This window comes from Neolamprologus multifasciatus, chromosome 4 (assembly GCF_963576455.1).
Source record: "Neolamprologus multifasciatus chromosome 4, fNeoMul1.2, whole genome shotgun sequence".
In the NCBI taxonomy this organism is placed as follows: Eukaryota; Metazoa; Chordata; class Actinopteri; order Cichliformes; family Cichlidae; genus Neolamprologus; species Neolamprologus multifasciatus.
Window position 1 is genome coordinate 3716579 of NC_140442.1, and position 22431 is coordinate 3739009.

General features: G+C 40.2%; 2 protein-coding genes across 5 annotated transcripts; one reads left to right on the forward strand and one right to left on the reverse strand.

Moving 5' to 3' along the window:
• Positions 1 to 24: 24 nt before the first annotated feature.
• Positions 25 to 17000, reverse strand: map2k4a (mitogen-activated protein kinase kinase 4a). Of its 4 annotated transcripts, XM_085158192.1 has the most exons (13): positions 16574 to 17000; positions 15701 to 15736; positions 14779 to 14811; positions 9736 to 9838; positions 9470 to 9644; positions 9253 to 9372; positions 9035 to 9154; positions 8889 to 8940; positions 8680 to 8807; positions 2035 to 2112; positions 1059 to 1207; positions 871 to 916; positions 25 to 772 (listed from the first exon to the last, which is right to left on the reverse strand). In XM_085158192.1, the coding sequence occupies exons 1-13, from the start codon at positions 16704 to 16706 to the stop codon at positions 659 to 661; spliced, it is 1287 nt and encodes a 428-aa protein (XP_085014318.1). In that variant the 5' UTR covers positions 16707 to 17000; the 3' UTR covers positions 25 to 658. The 4 variants fall into 4 exon arrangements, with proteins under 4 accessions (XP_085014318.1, XP_085014320.1, XP_085014319.1 ...); XM_085158194.1 differs by lacking the exon at positions 14779 to 14811 and having other exon boundaries at positions 9736 to 9826; XM_085158193.1 differs by lacking the exon at positions 14779 to 14811.
• A 3436-nt stretch (positions 17001 to 20436) lies between these two features.
• On the forward strand, positions 20437 to 22339 carry tmem220 (transmembrane protein 220). Its single transcript, XM_085158209.1, has 6 exons — positions 20437 to 20612; positions 20690 to 20719; positions 20814 to 20874; positions 21113 to 21236; positions 21469 to 21528; positions 22048 to 22339. The coding sequence occupies exons 1-6, from the start codon at positions 20511 to 20513 to the stop codon at positions 22178 to 22180; spliced, it is 510 nt and encodes a 169-aa protein (XP_085014335.1). The 5' UTR covers positions 20437 to 20510; the 3' UTR covers positions 22181 to 22339.
• Positions 22340 to 22431: the final 92 nt, after the last annotated feature.

Genomic DNA, 22431 nt, shown 5'->3' on the forward strand with positions numbered 1-22431 from the left:
AAGAGTAAAGAGGCAGAACACACCTTTAACCTTCTCTCTCTTTATTCATAAATCAGCTTAGAGTCCACTGCACAGCGAGCACTGAGTGGACTGCGGGTCCAACATGACTGACTACCAACACTTTTAAACTGCTTTATACCCAGAGAAGCACAGTTCCATTAAGATACCAAACACGATGCTTTCGTTACATGAAGAGGTGGGAACATTTCACAAAGAGCATAATTCCAGTATGTCGAAGAGTCTCCACGATTTTTGGTTCTATAAATACAAGTTCCAGGGTTTGTTTTTTTTCTCCTCTCTTTAAAATCACTGTTACTAAATCACTGAGATGTATCCTGATCAGGATGAGTCATGATTGATTGATTCAGCTGCTATTAATATTTAGGTGACTGTGCGTCTGTGCGTTTGTGAACAAGAAAGAAACAGAAGTGTGTTAATATACAGAAATGACTGAAAGGACACCACTTTTACTGCACGTGGTGCTTTTTTTTTTCTTTTTTTTTTAGGCTTTACAATTCTCTTTTTAACACTGCAATAATGGGACCGAGCAAATTTACACAAGGACTTTTTTTTTTTTTAATTACTTAGTTATCTCTTTTTGATGCTGTCATTGCAGAGTGGTTTATATTTATGGATGAGTTCCTGTTTCATCTTGCTATCAGTCCATATACATGGGGGAGCTGGGAGAGGCCGGCATCTGATCCAGGATCCTGCAGACGTAACCGGCTACGTCGACTGAGCGCTCCTCGTACATCTGAATGAACGGATCTCTCTGAGGTGGATTAAAAAGAAACAAATTATTACATTAACTCAAACTCCTAGAAGAAAAAGAAAAACGTGAAAGGTTAGGGTGACTTAACATGAACTCACCAGCAGCTCTTTGTACTTTGGCCTTTTTGATTCATCCTTTGTAAGGCTTGAGACGAAGATGAGAAAGAAAGCAGAGGTGTTAAATTATGGGAGGGTGCAGTTCAGTGATTAATCCACCGGGGGGCAGAAGAGAACACAGCACAGACTACAGAGAGACAGAAATTCTTGTCTATGGAGGTATTTCTTACCACACATTGACAAAGGCGATGAATTTGGGGGAGAAGCGCCTCTCCTCCGAGTTGCTGAGTTGCGGCGGGTCTCCTCTCACCACTTGGGTCAGCTGATCAAACACACTGTTCCACTTTGGGTAGGGAAACCGTCCCGTGGCCAGCTCATACTGAAACACATAGCATTAAAGTTCAAGCACACTGAGAGCGGAAAACTACAAATATGGCGTAAATCCCAACATTTTCTGCAGATTGTTTTATTTATTAATAAACATTTACTGCACAAAGCATCTTTGTTTAGAGAAGAGAGCAGAGGTGCTACTCCACACTATATTTAAATGTGCTAACGGTTTAAAGGTGAACTTCAGACCTCCAACAATGATTATGGTGCAGGTTTATTGCTCGTACTGTACGCACTGTCATCATGGGCCTAATAAAAGAAAAGTCGCGCCGTCTCTGGAAACCACGAGGCCTTCAGCGATTGCCTTTTCTTCCTTTGTTCTGGTCTGTGTGTGCTGAAGGTGCGTGTGAGGAAGCTGGAGCACCGAGTACAGAGAACCCAGTGCAAGCACAGGGAGAACGTGCAGCCTGCATGTGAATCCAGAACCCTCTTATTGTGAGGTTAGGATGCCAACCAGTGTACCACCATACGAGATGTAATCCACGAATACTGGTTTTAGAACAAGTCTGCTACATTACCAAAACCAGTCACCACTGTTGTTTTAAACTGTATCTAACAGTTTAATATTCAGTTTGCAAGAAATTTAAGTCTTGTTAAAGTATTTGTTTAACCCCCCCCCCCCCCCCCCCCCCCATAGCTTAAGGCTGACTGTTTGCCTTCAATAGGGATTTGTTGCAACGATGCCCTCTGTACACGTTCCTGTGCTTCAGTTTCTACACCAAAAGAACAACATGCAAAATATGTAATACAATTTCCACAGTCATTTTTCCAGGTTCTTTCAGGACCTGAAGAGACGTAAGAAGAGCTGAAACTCACCAGTGTGATTCCCAAACTCCAGACATCTGAGCGGACATCGTAACCTTGCCGGGACGCGCTGGGGTCTATTCTCTCCGGCTGACAACAGAAACAGGAAGAAGCAAGCACCTTTAAAATGAACACTGGTTTTCAAGGAAAAGAAAAGCTCATCAGGGGTTTTTAGTGATGGAAACATACTACAAACCAGCGGTCTCCAACCTTTTTTTGCGTCACGGACCAGTTTATGTCCAACAATATTTTCACGGACTGGCCTTTAAGGTGTTGCGGATAAATACAACAAAATAAAACCAGTACCGGGAACCAAAAAAAAAGAACATTTATTCATAACACACAGGAAAATACCCAGGGAAACAGAGTTAATGATAAAAACGATTTAAAAAAAAAACAATGATAAAAAAAAAACCCCGAAAACCATAAATTTCACACCCGAGCCTCAACTCTCGCAGCCCGGTACCAAACGGGACCGCTGCTATAAACCACACGCGTGTTCTTTAAAGATAAAAACAGTCTGAATCACTAACATATTAGCAAGTACATTAGTGAATTAATGTTCTGAGATGATGCATCGATGCTGTTGAACTGCTGAGACAGCTCCTGAGCAGGCTTATGCTCTGACCATAAGAGATAAACAGCGTGTGTCTTGGAGTCTCAGAAAAGGCATTAACGCAGCTTTGAATCACCTCCCAGGTTGGAAAGGTTTGCCCCTATAATGCAATAACTGTGCTGCAGGTTTTAGACACCAGAGGTCACTGTGAGTGTTCGGTTTAAAACTGCACACCCTTCCTTCCTCAGCATTAACAGAAAGAAAGCCCACAACCTCCACAGTGCAATGAAAGCACAAAGGATTACTTTAGTTTGGAGTTTAGGATCTAACCCAAGTGTTTCTCTTGCATTTTAAGTTGCACACAAGATGGTAAGAAAGAAATCTGTGCTTCCAAAACCAACAGCTAGCCCTAAGAGCACTAAACCTTTCGCCTGCACAACGACATGCCATCAGCTCTGAGGTTCATCAGCTCGCTGCCTCCTTCCTGCCTTCTTCTGACATTATCAACCTTCACTTTGTCTCCAAGCCGCAGAACAGACACAAAGTGCGTCAGAGAGCTGCAGAGATCTCCTGCTGCAGCACTGAGAGGAGGAGGCACCTCGCTGGCCCATTTACAGGCCTGAATTAGAGGCTGATGTCACCCAGCTGAGTGGGACGCTCTGCGCTGCAGCAAGAGGCTGCACGCATCTGCCAAGACTTCGTCTACACAACTAGAGTGCTAGACAGCACTTTTTTTTCATATCTGGATTTTCCTCTCCAGTAATCAGATTTGCATCTTTGCCCCGAGAAACCAAACTTTATTAGGCTCTGAGCAAATCTGTAAAAGCAGAATAACTGTGCTGGATACAACCACAACAGCATTCTTAGTCACAATCATCCACTACCAAACAACTCAAATTTAATACCTTAAGTATCTACAGAAAAAATAGAAAATTAGCCAAATTATTATAAACTTTATCAGAACCACTAACAGCTGTGAACAAGAGCTACTGGTCCTCTAAAGTCCAACGTCCACATGCATCCGGTACAGGCTACAGCCTGAGGTAAAGTGTGTGCTGTTCCCAGCTGCACCGAGGTCTGTTTTCCTACGTCACTGAGCCTGTAGTAACCAGCAGCACGGCGTTCACACACCTGGTGTGTGTGCCAGCTGGAAACCAGAAACTGAGCTGAGATTCCTGCACGCTGAGCTCACAGCCGTGGGAAGCTCCCGGGTGACTTGGTTCATACGGAGTCATGAATGAAGCGCCCTGCCGCGGCCTTTGGGAGAGCGGAGAGCGTGCAGAGGAGGCTGCGTACCACCGGGTCCTAATATCGCCTAACCAAATTTAGAAACTGCTGCAGAGAGACAAGGAGGGCTAGGAGGTACGGAGGGTCAGAAGGAGGTGCCCCCCAGCTGACGTCACCCTGCAGCAAAAATAACCTCGAGCGATGATGTCACGATGAGATCACCTCTTTGAAAGCTTTGGTGTTGCATGCACACACGCAAGCATGTGTACGACACGGTGTGATTAATGAGGAAAAAACAATGTGACAGATTATTTATCGTCAGGTGTTTGACCTGTACATTAAAAAAAATTTACCACCTGCATTGACTCTGCTTAGTCAATTTGGTCAGATTTCAGGGTATAAACTGAACCTTAATAAAAGTGAGCTCTTCCCGCTAAGTAGCAAAGCAAGTATGTTAGACTTCACCTGCTTGCCCTTCAGAGTTGAAAGGGAAAAAATTACATATTTGGGAATCACAGTGACAAAAAACCTTTTCACAGAAAATGTGAGTGCATTGCTGAACCAAGTGAAGCGGTCCCTTACCCACTGGACACCACTCTCTATGTCTCTGGTAGGACGTATCAATTCAATTAAAATCACCATTCTACCCAAATTTTTATACCTTTTCCAGGCCATACCCATTTTCATTCCCAACACTTTTTTCAATAAGCTGGACTCTGTCATCTCATCTTATCTATGGCAGGGTAAACGCCCAAGGCTTAATAAGATGCATCTTCAAAAATCTAAAATCGAGGGTGGGTTTGCACTTCCCAACTTTCGTTTTTATTATTGGGCTGCTAACATACGATGTTTGGTGTTTTGGTATTTTTACCATAATCGGAGTGGTTGTCCTGACTGGGTCACTATGGAATTGCATAGTGACAACAGTATATCCTTACCAGCTGCACTTTGTTCTCCACTCTCATCCTCTTCATTCAACTTCATTCCCAACCCTGTAGTGGTGCACTCATTAAAAATATGGGGCCAGTTTAGGAAATATTTTAAACTTTGTGACTTCTCCCTTCTCAGCCCCATTGCATCTAACCATCTCTTTAAACCTTCTACCCAGGATGGTGGGTTTGCAGAGTGGCACAGAAGTGGAATAACTTGCTTTAAGGACCTATTCATAGCCAACAAACTAGCATCATTTGAACAACTTGCTAATAAATATATTCTTCCACCATCACACTTTTTCAGATACTTGCAAGTCAGGCACTTTATTTGTTCCCAAACGTCAGGCTCAAGCCCTCCACCAGAGCCTACACTACTAGAAACTATCCTACAACTCAAACCAATAGAGGGCTGATTTCCTTGCTTTACAATAAAATGTTAAATTTGACACATATCTCTTCATCCAAGCTCAAGACACTGTGGGAAGAAGACTTAAACATGACAATCTCTGACGAAACATGGGCCTCTATACTCAAACATGTCAACACAACATCATTATGTGCCTGCCACTGTTTAATCCAGTTCAAAGTGGTGCATAGAGCCCATTTCTCAAAATCCAGATTATCCCGTATCTACCCTGAAATCACTCCATATTGTGACAGATGCAAAACTGCTGAAGCCTCACTGATCTTGTACTGGTCTTGTCCCAGTCTCGTTCAGTTCTGGTCAGATGTTTTTCATACCCTGTCCAGGATTCTCAATGTGACGCTGGCCCCCGGCCCCCTTCTTGCTCTGTTTGGCATCAGTGGGAATGAGGTGCTTCTACCGGCCTCTAAAAAATGGGCATTATCATTCTGTTCCGTTAGCCAAGAGGGCAATCCTACTGAGGTGGCGGGACGCTGCCCCCCCCCCCCCACTCACAAACAGTGGTTATATGACCTCATGGCCTGTCTAAAACTGGAAAAGATAAGACACTCACTTCAGAACTCCACTGGGAAATTTCAAAACATGTGGGGACCCTTCCTTGATGCTTTTCAAAATCTATAAGAATTTTTCAGCAAACTCTCTTAAGTCTGGTGTGGAATTACAGTGTGCAGGTGCAGGCAGTGACCTGGGTGGGAATGAATGGGATTGTTTTGCAGGGATTATGTTACTTTGGGATATATTATACATTTGTTTATATCTTTCTCTCTTTTTTCTCTTTCTTTCCCTTTTTTTTTTCTTTCCTTTTATTTCACAGCCGAAGATACATTTCTGAACTCATTTTACAGCTTAAATGTACTACTTAACCTTAATGTACTGATCATCTGTAATCCTTCTCTTTTCTTTCTGTTTATATGTATAATATATATGTTGATGTTTATGTGTATAAAAGGAAACCTCTTAATAAAAAAGACATTGTTTTAAAAAAAAAAAAATTAATATTATTTCCAAACAATAGCAACAGATCTCCAAATATTCTACTTAAAGTCTCATAAAGAACTAAAAATCCTTAGAAACACATATTAGACTGTTTCTTAAACAATTCATTTTTTCTCCTCTAACAGGATTTCAAGTATTGAGGATGGTGTCTCTGCACAGACTATCGTTAAGACCTTCATGTGATATACAGTAATTGGCTGAACTGTTGTAACCTCTGACTGTCTGAGGAAGTCGTTTACAGTCAGCACAAAACACAGGAGGAACATTCAAGACCAGTAACCGTCTTACTGATAAGGGAAATTATTTAAAAATAACCAGTTAATAGTTGATTGGTCCTCATTGTAACTACTCAACAGCTAAGTTCTTGGATTCTACGAGGCACTAGAAACCTTCAAAAATTCTGCAATTTATTAGATTTTGTCAGCTGCACTTTCATGCATCGCCTCCATTCTACCACATCCCTGTGCTGCTAAATACCAGATCAAATTAAGCAGCACAACACACTCAAAATATGCTGAACACAGGTTACAAAAAAAAATTGTAGAAGAAGCAAAACTTCTTATTAGAAAGCAGAAAAAGCTTTTTAATGCAGTCGGTGCAGTTTTTATGTTCTGATGATCATTGAAATTAATGCTTCAAATAAGTACCTAGAGGTGCTTCAGCTCATTTCAGGGACTCTGATGTTTATGAAACCTGTTTGAAGCGATCGTTGCCGTGTGACTCGCGTCATTATCCCGTTGGCAGCAGCCATTAGAAGATGGTGAACTGAGTCTATTACGAGATGGGCAATTTGCTGGAAAAACACACAGTGAAGGTTCATTGTCTATCCCATCCCCAATCTCCCCAACTATCATTTACCCATAATGCATATTGTAGCGTATATTACAAGGTCTTTCTCAACCACTTTAAATTCAGCTTTACTGATGGCACTTTGTTTATTCAGTTATTCATGGTGCTGCAGTCAGAGCTTCACAAAAGCCAATTCGTTTTTTTTTTTAACATCCCATTATCCCTTTAAGACCTACCATAGAACCAAGTCCGCCAGAGCTTATATTATATTTTTACATGCTGTGGAGCCATTTTTGGGAGCATTTCAAGTTGCTATACATCAATACAACCATTACAGCCCAAATTTTAATGATATGTCTGCATTAAGTGCATAGTAATTACATAAATTGCAAAAAAGTGCAATAAACTACAAAAAAATTGAAAATCGTTTTTGTTTTTTTAACATATATTTCTAGTTAGAGAAATTTAAGAGGCTTATCCCTCAAAACTGCAGATACAAAAAAGTTGCACAAAATAGTTTCCCACCACAGGAAATTTATTTTGAGTGTCTTCATAGTTTTATTTTTGAAATACACCAATTTTTATATACTGCAGGAAAAACGAAAATAAATATTATAATGCTAATTTGCAAATAAGCAGCATATGCATCAAAATAAACTATTTCCAGCAGTGCAATATGAGTCCTAAGCATCCCAGAAACCACACAGAAAGTCATAAAGTCAAACATAACTTTTAAAAACACCACCAGAGGCCCTGATAGTAAAAAAAAAAAAACTACAATTCCGCAAAATGACGTCACTTCCGGTTTCAGCCAGGTAATGGCGGACATGCGATAGTTCGCACTGACGTCTATTCCAATGTAGGAAGTGTTACGAACAGCTGATCGGATCGGCAAAGCGTGTTTCTGGAATATTATGTTTTTGTTGCTGCAAGCGCTTTTTATGCAGTTTTTGCAAAGCTATATGTGGAAGGAAACTGTGACCGAGGACAAGCTGATGGCATAAGATGTAAGTACAACTCCTCCGGTTTCATATGCAAAAAAAATTATTGCGCTAGCTTACGTGGTTGCAGAGCTACCGGGATTTAAAAATAGTTACGCAAAACAGAGCGTGTCCGCTCCGACCGGCTTTAAAGGGTTAACCCACCTCTGTCCTGAACTAGACTCTTACTGTGAAATTTCAAGAGATCAGCAGCTTCAGAGATACCAGAGTCTTTATACAAGGAGAAGACTTGAGGAGTCGAATAGAAATCTTAGCATGTTTCTATTTAGAGCTCTTCTTAGATGAGCAGGAACAAAGATTTCAAACCTCATTTAGACCTGATTTTCAGGTAAAATTGCCCCAAAAATGAGCCAATTTTGTGTTTTGTTTTATTGAAATTTTCTAGTGATTATAAACATGTTGTTTTAATGTTTCATTAACCACTGAAATTCATGTTATTGGCTCTTTCCAAGTAGCCACAATTCCTTCCATAAGAATGATGGAAATACACAATAACCAACGTTAGACGACACATTTTCTCCATCGTAATGTTTAACTCAAGCTGTGGTATTGTAGATGGCACTACTGGATCATGGCTGGTTCACTGAGTAACAGCATGAATAAGCAGGTGATCAATAAAGTGGACAGTGACTGAACTACTGGTTTGTCAGAGCTGTCATTTTCCATGAAGCTCAATGGACTCGAGCCGATTTGTGGCTAGCTCTACTTCGGTAACCTCATCCTGTTACTCACCGCCATGTACGGTCTGCAACCGGCATCTCTGGTTTTGGCGATGGAGTCCACCAGCTGACCGCTGATGCCAAAGTCACACAGCTTTATGTTGCCGTTCCTGTCCAGGAGGATGTTTGACGGCTTAATGTCTGAGTTAAGAGACACGGCTGGTGAAAAGACACGCAATGATCCAAATGCATTACAATGGAGAAAGTCTGGTATCCTCTTACCTCTGTGTATAATTTTCAAGTTTTCTTTTAAGTGGTTAAGCGCCTTCACAGTCTGTAACATGCAAAAACAGAGTTTAGGACAACAAGACGATAATCGGGCTTCTAATATGGATAAAATAAGGAAGACTCAAGTCCAAAAAACTTACAGCTAAAGTTATTTTTCCTAATATTTCTTCTGGAATCACATCATCTAATGAGCCATATACAAACTTGTAAAATTTGTCTAACGAGGTAGCCATAAGTTCCATACAAATCCAGCAGTCCCCCTGAAAAACAAACAAAACAAACAAGGAATATTCAGTCACTTGTTTCCTTTGAGGTGAGACATTATCGTTCATTCTGTAACAAAGTGACTTTATTTCACCTCTCTGAACAGAGCACCATAAAACTGCACGATGTAAGGACAATCACTACTTCTCATAACCACGTCCAAGTCCATCAACAGCTGCTTCTGTTCTCTCTCGTCAACTGTTGATCGAATCCTCTGAAAATGACAAAATGCTTCCATACGTATCAAACAGACTCACAGACATCGCTCCCGTGTTCAGTTTTAGCTCAGACAGAGAAAGGCCAATGATCACCTTGACCGCCATGATCTGGTTACTCGGCTTGTGCACCATCTTGTTGACGGAGCCGTAAGCTCCTCGGCCGATCTCGCCCAGATCTTTGAGATCTTCGGCTGTGAAGTCCCAGTGCTGCTCTGGGGAGATCTTCAGTTTTCCCGAAGACTCGATGCTGTGTGTCCTCAGCCTCTCTCTGAGGGGGAAGAAAGAAAGAGCCGGCCACAATAACGAGAAACTGGATGAACTACATTAACAGACGCAAGCCTGGGGGGAAGCTCACTCACATGTGAGGGTTCTGGAAGGGCGGCCCGGCCGTGTTCAGTGTGAATCTAGTCATGGGTTTGATGGGAGGATTGGCAAAGTTCAGCTTCAGAGCTTTACGTTTACCTGAGCGAGAGAAACACGAATCAAACGCCGAGGAAACGACCAAACTCATCCCACATGACAGCTCCGAACGATCAGTGATTGAAAACGATACCAACCATGAAATGAGGCGACACAAGGACTGGGCAGATGATTAAATGCATCCCAACCTCCTGAAATCTATAGATGACATGCTTTTTATAGATTATTGGGATCGGAACTGGCAACCTCTGCAACACCTGCGTATTTACAAAAATACTCATCTGCAAGCCTTCGAACATATTGTTGGTAATTTCGCCAATTTTTCTAAACTCAGCTACCATGAAAAGACCAAAGAGATGAGTTTGTGAGCGGTGTGGCGTTTCTGTTTCATGACATTCTTTATTACTTTCTGGATTCAGTCCATTCATCCATTTTCTTCCACTTATCCAAGTCAGGGACGTTCTTGCAGTGAGGCTCGAACCAAGTAAAGTTTTTGGCTTTCCCCATATTTCAACAGTGCTTCATCTCTTTGCTATGACTGTCGCCCAGCATAATTTGCAGATGATAATGGTTTTAGCCGCTGCGATGCTTTCGACCAAAACAGGTGCAGCTTGATGACATCATCAACATGCGCTATCGCGATAGAGCGATATAGTCAAAGGCCCTTTCTCAATTCTCAAGTACGCGAGTATGTACTCGCGTACTTGCGATTTGTACAATTGGAACACCAGCGTACTTGATGATGTCACAGGTCCGGAGTTTTTACTGCCGTCCCCTCTTAATTTAACTGTGAGTAATATCTTATGAAGCTTAACTTTAATCACAGCCAAACTGGTTTACTCAGGAACAAATAAAACACTGAAATAAACCAAACATTAACATTTAGAAGTGATCGAAGTGACTTGTATATCATGTTTAACCTCAGTAGTGAAATCTCTATTAATAAAAATAGTGTACATGTACATACGTGTACATACCTTAATAAAAACAAGCAGGTGAGATGTTAGAACGCTTTTATTTTTATTTTAGTGGACACTCAATACAATAGACAGCTACTGGGGTTTGGGGTTTGTTTAACCTGAGTAGCGAAAAGACCGCGGGGGGGTTGAAAACGATGTGCCGGGAGTCCGCTGTTCTCGCCGGCTGTAATAATCCTCGACCTCGCTGTCTGCTGTGGAGCTGGCGGGTCACAGACGTCTCCGAAAACGTCGGAGCGCGTTTGGAAATATATGATATCTTGATAAATCGAGCAGATATTTGAAGTTTACACAGCTACATTCTCGCTTGAAAAGAACTTAAAAGTTTATTTTGTGACCCAGAAAGAGTAATATTTAAAAGTTTTTAGCCCCGCTCGTCCGCCATTGAGTTTGAGTTTTGGACGAAATGCATTCTGGGATATTTAGCTGTACCAAGTCCACACAAGTCACCACCGATGCATGCTCGATAAAACGGGCGGAGCGAGAACACATCCGGGACTTTTTCGCGTTCTCGGCTTGATGCGTACTTCGAATTGGAACAGTACTTGGTCTCCGACTGATGAAATATCACGAGTACACGAGAACGCAAGTACGCACAAGTACGCATATTGAGAAAGGCCCAAAATCTCTATCGTTGGCCAAATTTATATTGTTTCTATCGTATATCATTTATATCGCCCACCCCTACGTTGTAGCATTTCTGTTTCATGACATTCTTTATTACTTTCTGGATTCAGTCCATTCATCCATTTTCTTCCACTTATCCAAGTCAGGGACGTTCTTGCAGTGAGGCTCGAACCACTGCGCTGTGGATTCAATCCACATCCAGAAACTTTTGAAAGGGTTCTTTACGATTGCCTAAATGCACATCTCAATATTATAAGAAAACCTATTCCATTCAATTTTCTTTATGTAGCTTTAAATCACAACAACGGTCTTCAGACGACCCCCTGTGAGCAAGCACTTGGTGACAGTGAGAAGGAAAAACTCCCTTTTAAAAGGAAGAACTCTCCGGCAGAACCAGGCTTCTTTGGGTAGGAAAATAAATATTAATGATAATTTGGAAAAAAAGTCTAATGTTTAACGTCTAATGTCACCATCTTGAGGTTCTCAACAAAATTTAAAAAATTCAAACTTCATGAACTGCAGGCCCCCAGTTTTACAGATTTATTGCATTCATCTTCATCAGACAATGCAAATAGCACCACGTGAGGTCACATGCTTCTAGTCACATGGATGTTGTTACCAACTGGAACATGAAGACAGAAGTAAACAAATCTGTCTTCAATATCCTTCTGGATCCAGGGATTCAATTCAGGCATGCTGCAGAGAGGATTTTCATCCCCGATGGAGATATGCAGTCTCAAACTGCACAACAGCATTAGCATGAACACACATATTGGAGTTTATTGGATTAAAATGGGATTAATCCACCAATGAAAATAGTCCCCAACAAACGTACAACTTTTCCCGTTTAAATAATGTCTGCTTAAAACCACACTGGCTGTAGCTTTTGGGAAATCGATAAAAACACAGGCCGTTTTTATTTCTATTCAGGTTTGCTGACAGCTCAGTCAGTTACTTTGGTCTTTTCATGGGAGCAATACAACCCTCACCCAACCACATCTGTCATAAAGCTGATAATAATGGAATTAAAAACAAAAACAAACATGGTGGGTCCGATAAGATGCATTCTAAAGTCAGACGTTTTATAGACTTGGAGTACTAGATTGTCTTTGTACGGGAAGCAGACAATCTTGTAATATTTCCATGTTGCAATACAGACGGGGTTTTTCCTGGCTGACTAGACACGTAAGCATGACTGAGCAACAAACAGAAGGCAACGAGTTATGTTGATTAAAAGGTCTGCGCACTTTCCTAATGTTTGTATTTTTTGTGATTTTTGAGGAAATGGACAAAAAAAATCTGATAATAACAATAAAAAGTTTACTTGGAAAAACAAGTGAATGAATCTACTTTAATCAAAAAAATGCAAATACATAAATAAGTGATTGGAGCAACCTCACTGACTCAACTGCAAATTTTAAAAGCAGGCTGATACTGGTGTACAGTCAGTTGCCAGTTTAGTATCATTAGCTAAAACTGAAACGATCTACTGGAGCAGTCCTGCAGAAAATCCTCCCTCGTGAAGGTCGTTCAGACAGCTGCACTCAATGTTGCCTCATCAAAACAATCAGGGTACATCAAACAACAGAAAAACCAATCAGTCCCCTCCATTATGTCCTGGTAATATAATGGGTATGTATCTTTATAATTTACAACTCATACATAGTAAAGAGGCGGGGCTTTTCAAAGTAAATCTGATATCTCCATTATGACACTTGATTATGTATAATAATCTTTAAAAAACAAAAAAAACACCTTAAAAGTGAAAGAATGAAGATAATTTCAGGGAAATCTATGTTATTGCTTTACACAGGTGTTTGATCTGCAGGTACTGATATAAATGTGGTGGCCTAAATAATAGAAAAACCTGTAGGTACAATGCATCCTTGAGTTAAATCCAAAGTCATCTGGTCCTCTGTTACCTACGACATTCTCCAGACACCAAAGACACAAAATAACCAAGCTCCATTGGATGGCAGCACCTTTCAACTCTGGGTCTAGGGGGCCACAACAGCAGAACATGGCCTAAGAATAAGTTTTCCCCGATTGGAGACTCTGCCAGACACTCCCAGACGACTCTCAATCTGCAGTTGGATGCGACAGACCTCATACACAAGCTCTAGCTTCTTTCTTCACAAGAGGGGTGGCGCTCCATGTCCCTAACACCAGTCAGGGCAGCCGTGGACCAGACGACAAGGGCCTCCACTCAATCCGCAAGTAACCAAACCCCTACAGCTCCTCACGCAGTTGGTAGGAGTCGTAGCGGGTACTATAAAGAGGAGGATTTACTGCAGGACTGCTAGATTGGACCGTTTGGCTGTACAGACCAAATAAAATAGCAGATGAATGCAAACTAGGCACAAAAACCAGTGAGAAATGATCATGTCACTGTTTATGTTTCTCATAATCATAACTTGCATTACCATCTGGCTTTGTGCAAAACTGAGAATTTAAAGACTCAAATTTCCAAAGCATGTCAACAGTAGATGAAAAAATACCCCCAGACACTGATGTTGATGCAGAGACAGAAATCCAGCATGCTGCTTAAACCACCTCTACTTACAATGCAAACAGACCAACCCAAAGATAAACATGAAAAGGGGGGGGGGGGGGGGTTAAGAAAGAAAAAATAAAATGAAATATATATTGGGAAACATGCTCCTCAGGCCAACTGCTCTGATTTCACCTTGAATCGAAGGACAGCTCACTCCACCCAAAATACCACAGGAATGCGAGCGCTGAAATTCCACTAGGTTTCTATGGAAGAAGTTGTGTGAAATGACAACTTCACAGTGTGCGTACCTTGTCTCGACAAGAAAGGGCTATGCTGGAGTGCACCAATGCCAAGGGGAGGAAAAAAAAGTAACACACACACTTATACAGGCGCTACTTATGCTGGTTAGTTGCACACTGAAAACCAGCCAGGTAGAGCTTCCATTGCACTTTTTAAACTGGTGTTTCTTTGGTTGGCAGAAGGGGGAGGGGGGGGGGGGGGGGTCCGTTGAGAGATCTCGTGCCAAAATATCAATGGAAGCTCTGAATTTTAGGCTTGTGCCGACGAGAACAGACACGCTTTTCCTGGAAGTGTGTCTGACAAAAAAAATAAAAATAAAAGTATTTTTGCACGGCACAAAAATCCTGACGTGGACAAAACAAACAACATTTCTATAACTGCATGCGTCTGTAGCCTGATACATCCTGATATCTGAAAAGGTCATATTAAAAGCATCAGGTACCGGCACAAGCCTACGTGAACCCATCAGAAGTTTTGACTCAGATTAGTGAAGAACAGCAGGACAGACTCCCCCATACCAGACTGTCAGGCAGAAACAAAGGGATGAGAACTGTTGGTGCTGAAGCAAAAGAGATTTGGCTTACTTGGGGGAGCTCCAGACAGGTTTATCTGAAACCCTAGAGGTGAGAAGACAGCTTTTTATTTTTATTATATTTCACCTTCCATATGCCAGCCTGTGTTACATACCTCAAGAGATAGACTACTACTTTGTCAGTTTTGACTTTAACATCCCAACAACTCAAAAGCCCGAGAAGCAATTTGCAAAAACTGCCCTGGCTTTAGTTTCGGAGCTGTCAAACATTCGGGTGCATCTATCGCAGGTTAAATGCATTTCCTGAATGGCAATGCACTGGCATGCACGCATGTTTATGAGCCAAGCACTTGGAGCAGGATGAGGTGTCAGTCAGTGAAGAAGGAAAAATGGCCTGCAGGTAAAACTAAAAAGGAACGAGCATGACTTATGATTGTGAAATTATTTGAACTTAAAAAAACAAAACAACAACAACCAATGTGTACATAAATAAAACACTTTTGTTTTTCCTCTTAGGACAGCTCACCATCCATCAGCATCACGGGAGGAGTTAGGAATCGTTAGTTAGCAGCATTAAAATGAAAGATGAAATACAGTCAGGGAAAAGTAAACAGAGACAGGATTACGTGACGTAAATGTAAATATAAAAATTAAACAATCAAAGCACTCGAAGGTTATGTTATCGCTAACGTTAGGCTTAATTAAAGTGGCATCAAGTTTATTATTGTGACATCTACGAGGGCTGAAAAAGGCATGCATCTCATTTACACTGATTACATTAAAGTGAAATACACCTAATTCCAATCAAGCAATATTCACCTTCATGATTCAGGGATTCTTACATCAGTATATTGTGAGATTTATTTTCTAAATCAGAGTATGAAATAGCTGTTTCATTTTCCCAAGACTAAACACTGTATTTTTAAAGTCATCTGCTTATCTGACTCTACTAAGTCAAGGAAGTGTGTAGCTACCTGTTTCACTCTGACATCTCCAGCAGGTGTTGGACTCTGAAAGTTAAAATGAGAGACTGTTTGTACAAAAACCACAGCATAGGTAAAGAGCATTTTCGTGTGGTGGTGCTGAGAAAGCCTTCACTACTGTCTGCACAAGCAAGTATGGAGATGTGCTGCACTGAGTTGCATAAACCTGCTGCTTAATAGATCTGCAAATAATGCATCCGATATAACTAAACTCCAATAATAAATCCAGCTATTTAACTTACGTTATTTCCATCAACGTACAGCAAATATTTCTGAGAAAATCTTAATCGTTGGGCGTTTTGATACAGTCAGCCTACGTAACACTAACATAACTGAGGTGCAAGCCACCGTGTACGACTGGAAGATCATCTTGAATGTCAAGAGTGCTGCAACCCAAGTGCATTCAGAAACACTGCTCTAATCTAAGCTGAACAATGTCCCTCCACTGTCTGTGTTATTTACCAACATAAATATTTTAATAGGTTTATGTACGATAAAGAAATATCGCCGCTAGCTAAAATTGCCTGTTTTTGTAATGGGACTTGGCGAGATTATGTCAAGGCAATAGAAAAACAGGATGCAACGGGGCAATAAAACACCAAAAAATGGTAACAACGACATTTAACTCGTTAGCAAAGAAATAATAAATTGATTATTTTTCCAATTGGTGAACTCGGAAATAACAGCTCTGCTGTCTGAGGGAGGGATGCTAGTCCGCTCCCTTGGGAATGTTTTTCAGTCCTGGGAGTAGCCTGAGCCTCCCACGGCTAGCCTTGCTAACATTAACCTTCACTGCAGCAGAATGTGAGCCCTCCCCTCCTCCTCCAGCTTCACCAGAATATTTTCCCACCGCCTCCCACTTACCCTGCATGCTGCTCATGGTGGTAATGTGCTGGGACTGGGACTGGTGCTGCTGGTGTGCTCCTGCGTTGTTGCTGCTGGGTGTTGTTGGGTTGTTAGGGCTGGGAGTCGCCATTGTTGTGTGTTTGAATTCCATCAGCAGCACCCGGAGCTGCAATGCAGAGACTCGGAGAGCAACTTCACTCCCTTCCCCACGGCCACTCTAACCGTTGCTAGGCTAACAGCCGCAAAAAAAGGCAGGCAGCGGCGCTTGAAATGCCGTAAATTGCTACAGCTTTTTAAAACGTCAGGGCTACGTTAAAGGCCACCTTTGTACCAACGTTAAAAAAAACAAACATACAGCCAAGCTAGGCTAACTAAACTGGCTATCCCAGAGGCTTTACGACCCGCAATCAGCTGACCAAATGACACAGACATGTCAACACCCACGGTATGGAGGGCTAACAGTGCCAACATGAAATGCGTCGATAAATAATTCATCATCCCTGACGTTCTAAGTAAACGGACATAAACACTGGACTCATTTGGAAGACGGTGGTGAAAAACGGTACACCAGTATATTAGATATAATATGATAATTAATCAACAGACTGTTCTGTAGATCTCTCCTAAAAATACTATACATGTGTACATAACTCTCAATTCTCATTGAAAAAGCCCTTTTCATATTTATTTGTTTGTTGTTATTTGTTGTTTGTTAGACTTTCAACACTTATAACAGACAGTTGGTGTTTACAATACAGTTGACTAAATTTTGATAACAAATTTTTTTTTCACTCTTCAGCACCTGCTAGGTCCAGATGTTTCTGCCCCCAGTGAAAAGGTTCTGAGTTCTTTCCCTGCATTAAAATATTTTCAGTGTCAGTTAATTGGTGTTAATTAATTAATTGAAAATAAAACGCTATAAAGAAGTATAATACAATCTGAACATCAGGTATAAAAACAAGCAAGTGACACAATTTAAAATATACTGACAGTGCTCCACTGAAACTGTCCAGTCCAGTCCAACTTTGATATCAGCCAAACTTATTTGTTGTTGAAGAAATAAAACACTGAAATGAAGAAAATATCACCTGTTTGATATCACCTAAGAGGAGTAAATCCAGTTTTTCCATCCATTTAGAGATTAGGGTCAGTGCTTTGGAAACAGAGTGCTGGGAATAGACTTCTTTTCAGGTGTGCCAGTTAGGTGAGATCTGACAGCCTGGGCAGCTCATAGCTGCTAAGGCAAACTTGCTGTTAGGCTAACCTCAGATTTCCAAAAGCAATGGAGCACTTCTCCAAGTAGACTCTACATTGACAAATCATTTAGACATTTGAAGATTGTGTCACTATATTCACAACTAAAAAATAAATAAAAATAAGAAAAAACAAACAAACAAAGTGTATTTGGTGAATGTAACAACAGAAAAAGCATTTGACTTGCACTTTGTCCCACTATCCTCCATCATTACCAGTTGGGATTTTAGTCAAAATCCGTAATGGGATACCTGGCAGCCAAGTAGACACCAACAGTAACTGATTGTGGCAGTCATCCATTCTCTGTCTTGACTTGCTGTACAGGGTAACCAATCATATGCTAGAGTCTGTTGGCGATTGACAGCGTAAATTATTCCATGATGCACTGCAGCACAGGAAATACAAAATAATAAAACAGTGAAATAACTCAGTATGTTTTCAAATAAAATGAATGGATATTTATTAACTCAATTATATTGTATTGTATTGTATTGTATTTACGGCTTGATTTCATTAATGTAAGTTTATTTAGTTAGTTAGTTATGTCATTTTGGCACTTTTGTCCCTCCATACATATTATTAGTAACGGCCGACACGCGAGCAGCAGACAGAACCGACGTTCAACGGAGTTTGTTTCAAAATAAAATACAGCAGTGCTTGGCTAAAATGTATTAGGAGTCACATCAATGTCCTTAAGAGCAGTTATAAGAAGGAGATATGACACAGAATCCTGAATTACATTTTATGGAATAAGAGAAATTTAATTGAAATTAAACTGAAATTGAGGTAAAAAAAAAAAAAAAAAAAAAAGTATCTAGTGGAGTTACACCTCATTTTAGCTCACTGCCACATTGATTAAACCTGTTTGTAACTCAGTGTGCTTTCAGTGTACTATCCTGCAGAATGTGTAAAAGCGTGCCAAGAATCAGCCTTCACAGCTGTACATAAAAACATCCAAATTACCAAAAAGCTTTTGAACATGTTGCCCTTCTTCCTGGAATAATCTACAAGCTTCAGACTGGATACATGTTAAAATAATAGTGCCTAAGGTTGCACTGAAGTTCATCTGAGGTGAAACCTTGTTGCTTCTTGTTTTGAGCTGGGTGCTGTGTTCACTCCTTATACTTCTTATAGATCACAGTTAATTTAGATTCTCGAAATAAATGCATAGTACATTTCAATTAATATTCAGGGCACACTTGATTGTCACAGTATAAGACAAAAAAGCAAAATGTAAAACAGGCAAAAAATCAGTGAGAAGTGAAAGAGCAGTGACCCATGACCAGCACCTGCTAAACTGTCTTGTGTTGCTGCTTCGCTGCACCTGCTGTCACTTTGATTTGCACCAACGTAATAGATTCCCAATGGTGTGTGCACACGTGTAAATCAAGTTATTATTTATTTTAATGCCATTTTTACCACATACAAGCAACGTCAAAGCTACAGTTAAATTTTGTGGGCTTGAAACATCTAAGCAAATGAAACTTTACTAGTATAATATAAGAGTCTGAGTCTGTTGATTTAATACAAAAGTGCTAAAGTAGTGTTTACACATTTATATTTAACAAAAGAAGAAGAATGAAACAAAAAAATAAATAAAAATCTAAGCAGCTTTGTTTGCTTTAGTTTAGATTTTCAGACATTTTTCTTTCTTTTCTGGTCTTTGTTCTGACCAGTCACAAGGTTTATACTCATGGTACTTTTATTTTGTAAAGCTATCATAAATCTTTGCAGCAACACCTCCGCCCAGCCACCATATTGGTGCGGGGAACTACTGTAATTCCTAGTGCATTATTAAGGCATATAAATATATATTATAACCGGGATCTCCATTATTAAAATGAAAATATTTCATGTCAGAAACGTCAGACACTGTAGACAAATAAATGCAAACCTTCAAGTTTTCATATTAAAAGACACACAGAGAGAAGGAGCTTCTGTAAAATGATATTTAACTGCATGCTTTGTGTAAGTAATGTCGAAACATAGCCTGTTCCTTTTTGCGGTTTTATTTTGAACATGTTAAAATAACACAACAATGACAACAAAGAAAAGACAAAAATACAATAAATCAAACCTAACATGAGGAAAACAAAACAATCCTCATCCTGATAAAGCATTTAAAGGATTTAGATCTTATTTCCCTGCTGTGGAGAACTTTATCAGCACCGTTACAGTAGCAGAATATGGAAAATTGCCCCCGATTCCATCTTTAACTGGTCTCAGAACCCCGCTGCAAGATGGCGGCGGCAAGGACGCGTCTGATTAATCGGATAGGCGTGTCTTCTAGCAGACTAACGTCATTGCGGACTTTTGAAATGTGTGCTCGATTTTTCGATCAGGGTGTCCAGGAATAAAAGTGTCCCGGGTTTATTTGATGCTTACGTACACGTTTGTTTGTTTTAGAAGATGCTTGCGGGGTATGACATATTAAATTAACAACTTTAATTACTTTTTTGTGCAAATTATGGAAAATTATACAAAATAAAAGGTAAATATATAAATAAAATAAAGAAACAACGCGATAGTGTGACGTTTACACCGCCTGTGGTCGATGCATCCGTCAGCAGACGTGATGATATCGAACGAACCCATCACGGTTTTGACCAATTTGACAGCCTTGCGGAACTGCAGGTGCGCCTGCTTTAAAACGTGTGCACGTCCCGTTGGCCCGGGCGGGGAAGTGAAACAATCAGCAGCTATGGGAGAAGTTTGTAAGGAGAGGAAGCCGTGGCTTCGTGTTGTTTGGCAAATCTGCAACGTTTTCATGTGTTTGTTCTTCGCTCTGGCGTCGTACGTCCAGGTGAGAGTTTGATTTTTTGTTCTCTCAGCACTTCTTTGAACTGTGATCAATAACTATGTCCTGACTTCCCGCTGCAGATCAATGATCCAGATGCAGGTTTATGGATGGTAAGATTACACAAGAGCACACTTTTTTGGTCCATGTTTTTAGACATTTTGATCTTTTTGCACAGTTTATTATAAACGCCACCCTCTTTTTCAGGCTGGTTACGGCGTCCCTGCAGTCCTGAGTGCGTGTATTGTTGTGAATCCTCATGTGACAGGTACAGGGATGAGTTTGGAGTCATTTGCCAGTAGATGCTTCGCTTATTAACAATAAAGTCCTCATATTAACGTTCATGAAGCTGGTATCTTACGTTGCTGCTGAACTGAACAACTCCAGTGCATTTCCCCAGTGCACGTAGCGCCACCCTGCGGCTGTATCCTGACTGTGCAGCTCGTTGCAGAGTTTGGGTTGTGATTTCAATTGTTTTGCCTTAATTATTTTTGTTTCCTTTTCAGAGACTTTGCCCTGGAGGCGTGTTGCTGACCTTCATCTGCTGATTTCCAGTGCCATCAGTGCCATGTTGGGATGGACGCTGTACAAAGAGCAAATTACACAGATCTTCCAGAAGGAGGAGGGCAGGTACGCCACACCTCACCTGATCTGAGAAAAACAAACCGTTTACGCATTTTTAGGCTCTCCATTCAAAGAAACGTGCTGCCTGTCAGACGGTATAACTTTAATGAAGCTTCACTTCATTAAAGGCATTCTGCTGTATCATTATAGTTTAATTCTGTATAAAACACTAATGTAACATATTTTGCAGATTATTATTTTTATACATGGATATTTAATATAGTTTTTATCCCTTTAGAGAATTTTCAGGTCTCGTTTTGACTGCATTTTGGCTCCTCCTTTGTCGCCACTCTGGAAGGTAACAGATTTAGTTTGAATCTCATTTCCATCTTATACTGAGAACTTTACAAAATATTTTTGTCTTTTGTTGTTTTGTTTTTTCTTAACTTTTTGATTTTTTTTTTTTAACTTTTAAAAAACTTAACTTTATAGTTTTTTTTGTCTGTGTGTATGTATGTGTATATATAATATATTAGAATAATTAGCATAATTAATGTGAGATTTTTTTTTTTTAGAAAAACGATTTAATCCTAGTGATTTTTCTGTTCCTTTTTTTTTGTTGTTCCTTTTTCTAAGGTAAACTCAGAGAAAATCCAAATGTCACCTCATATTTTTGAGAAAAGAATATCCTCTTCATGTTTTTTAAATTTAATCTCAGCTAATAAATTTAGCATTGTTAATTAATTTCTTTTTGTTTGTTTGTTGTTTTTGTTGTTCATTTTTCTGCCTACATTGAGCCTATAACTCAACCATACTTTTTTGTCCTTTATATTTCATCTGTTTTCCTTTCCTCCCCCTCATCTCCTCATTTTGTCAGAGCTCCTGTCGGGATACTCCGAGTCTCCACAGCTGCTGCCGTCACAGTCTTCCCATTTGTGGCCTGGCTTTACTACCACATCAACAAGGATCTGAGATCAGACTGGCCTTCACACTGTACGACTGCCATTTAGACATCAGCCTGTTTTGGCTGATGAAACATGATTAAACACAAACACTTATTGAACACTTTTGTAAAATAATTAATAAAAATAAAATAAAGTTTATTATTTAAACGTTATCTTCTGTTAAATCAAATGTAATTTTCAAGTGAAATAAAATTAAGTGAATTTAAGACCAGTATGGTCTAAAAGTAAACTTTTTCCATTCTTCGGGTGGCAGCATAGACACGGCCAAAAGAGACCGTAGAAGAAGAAGGTTGTGA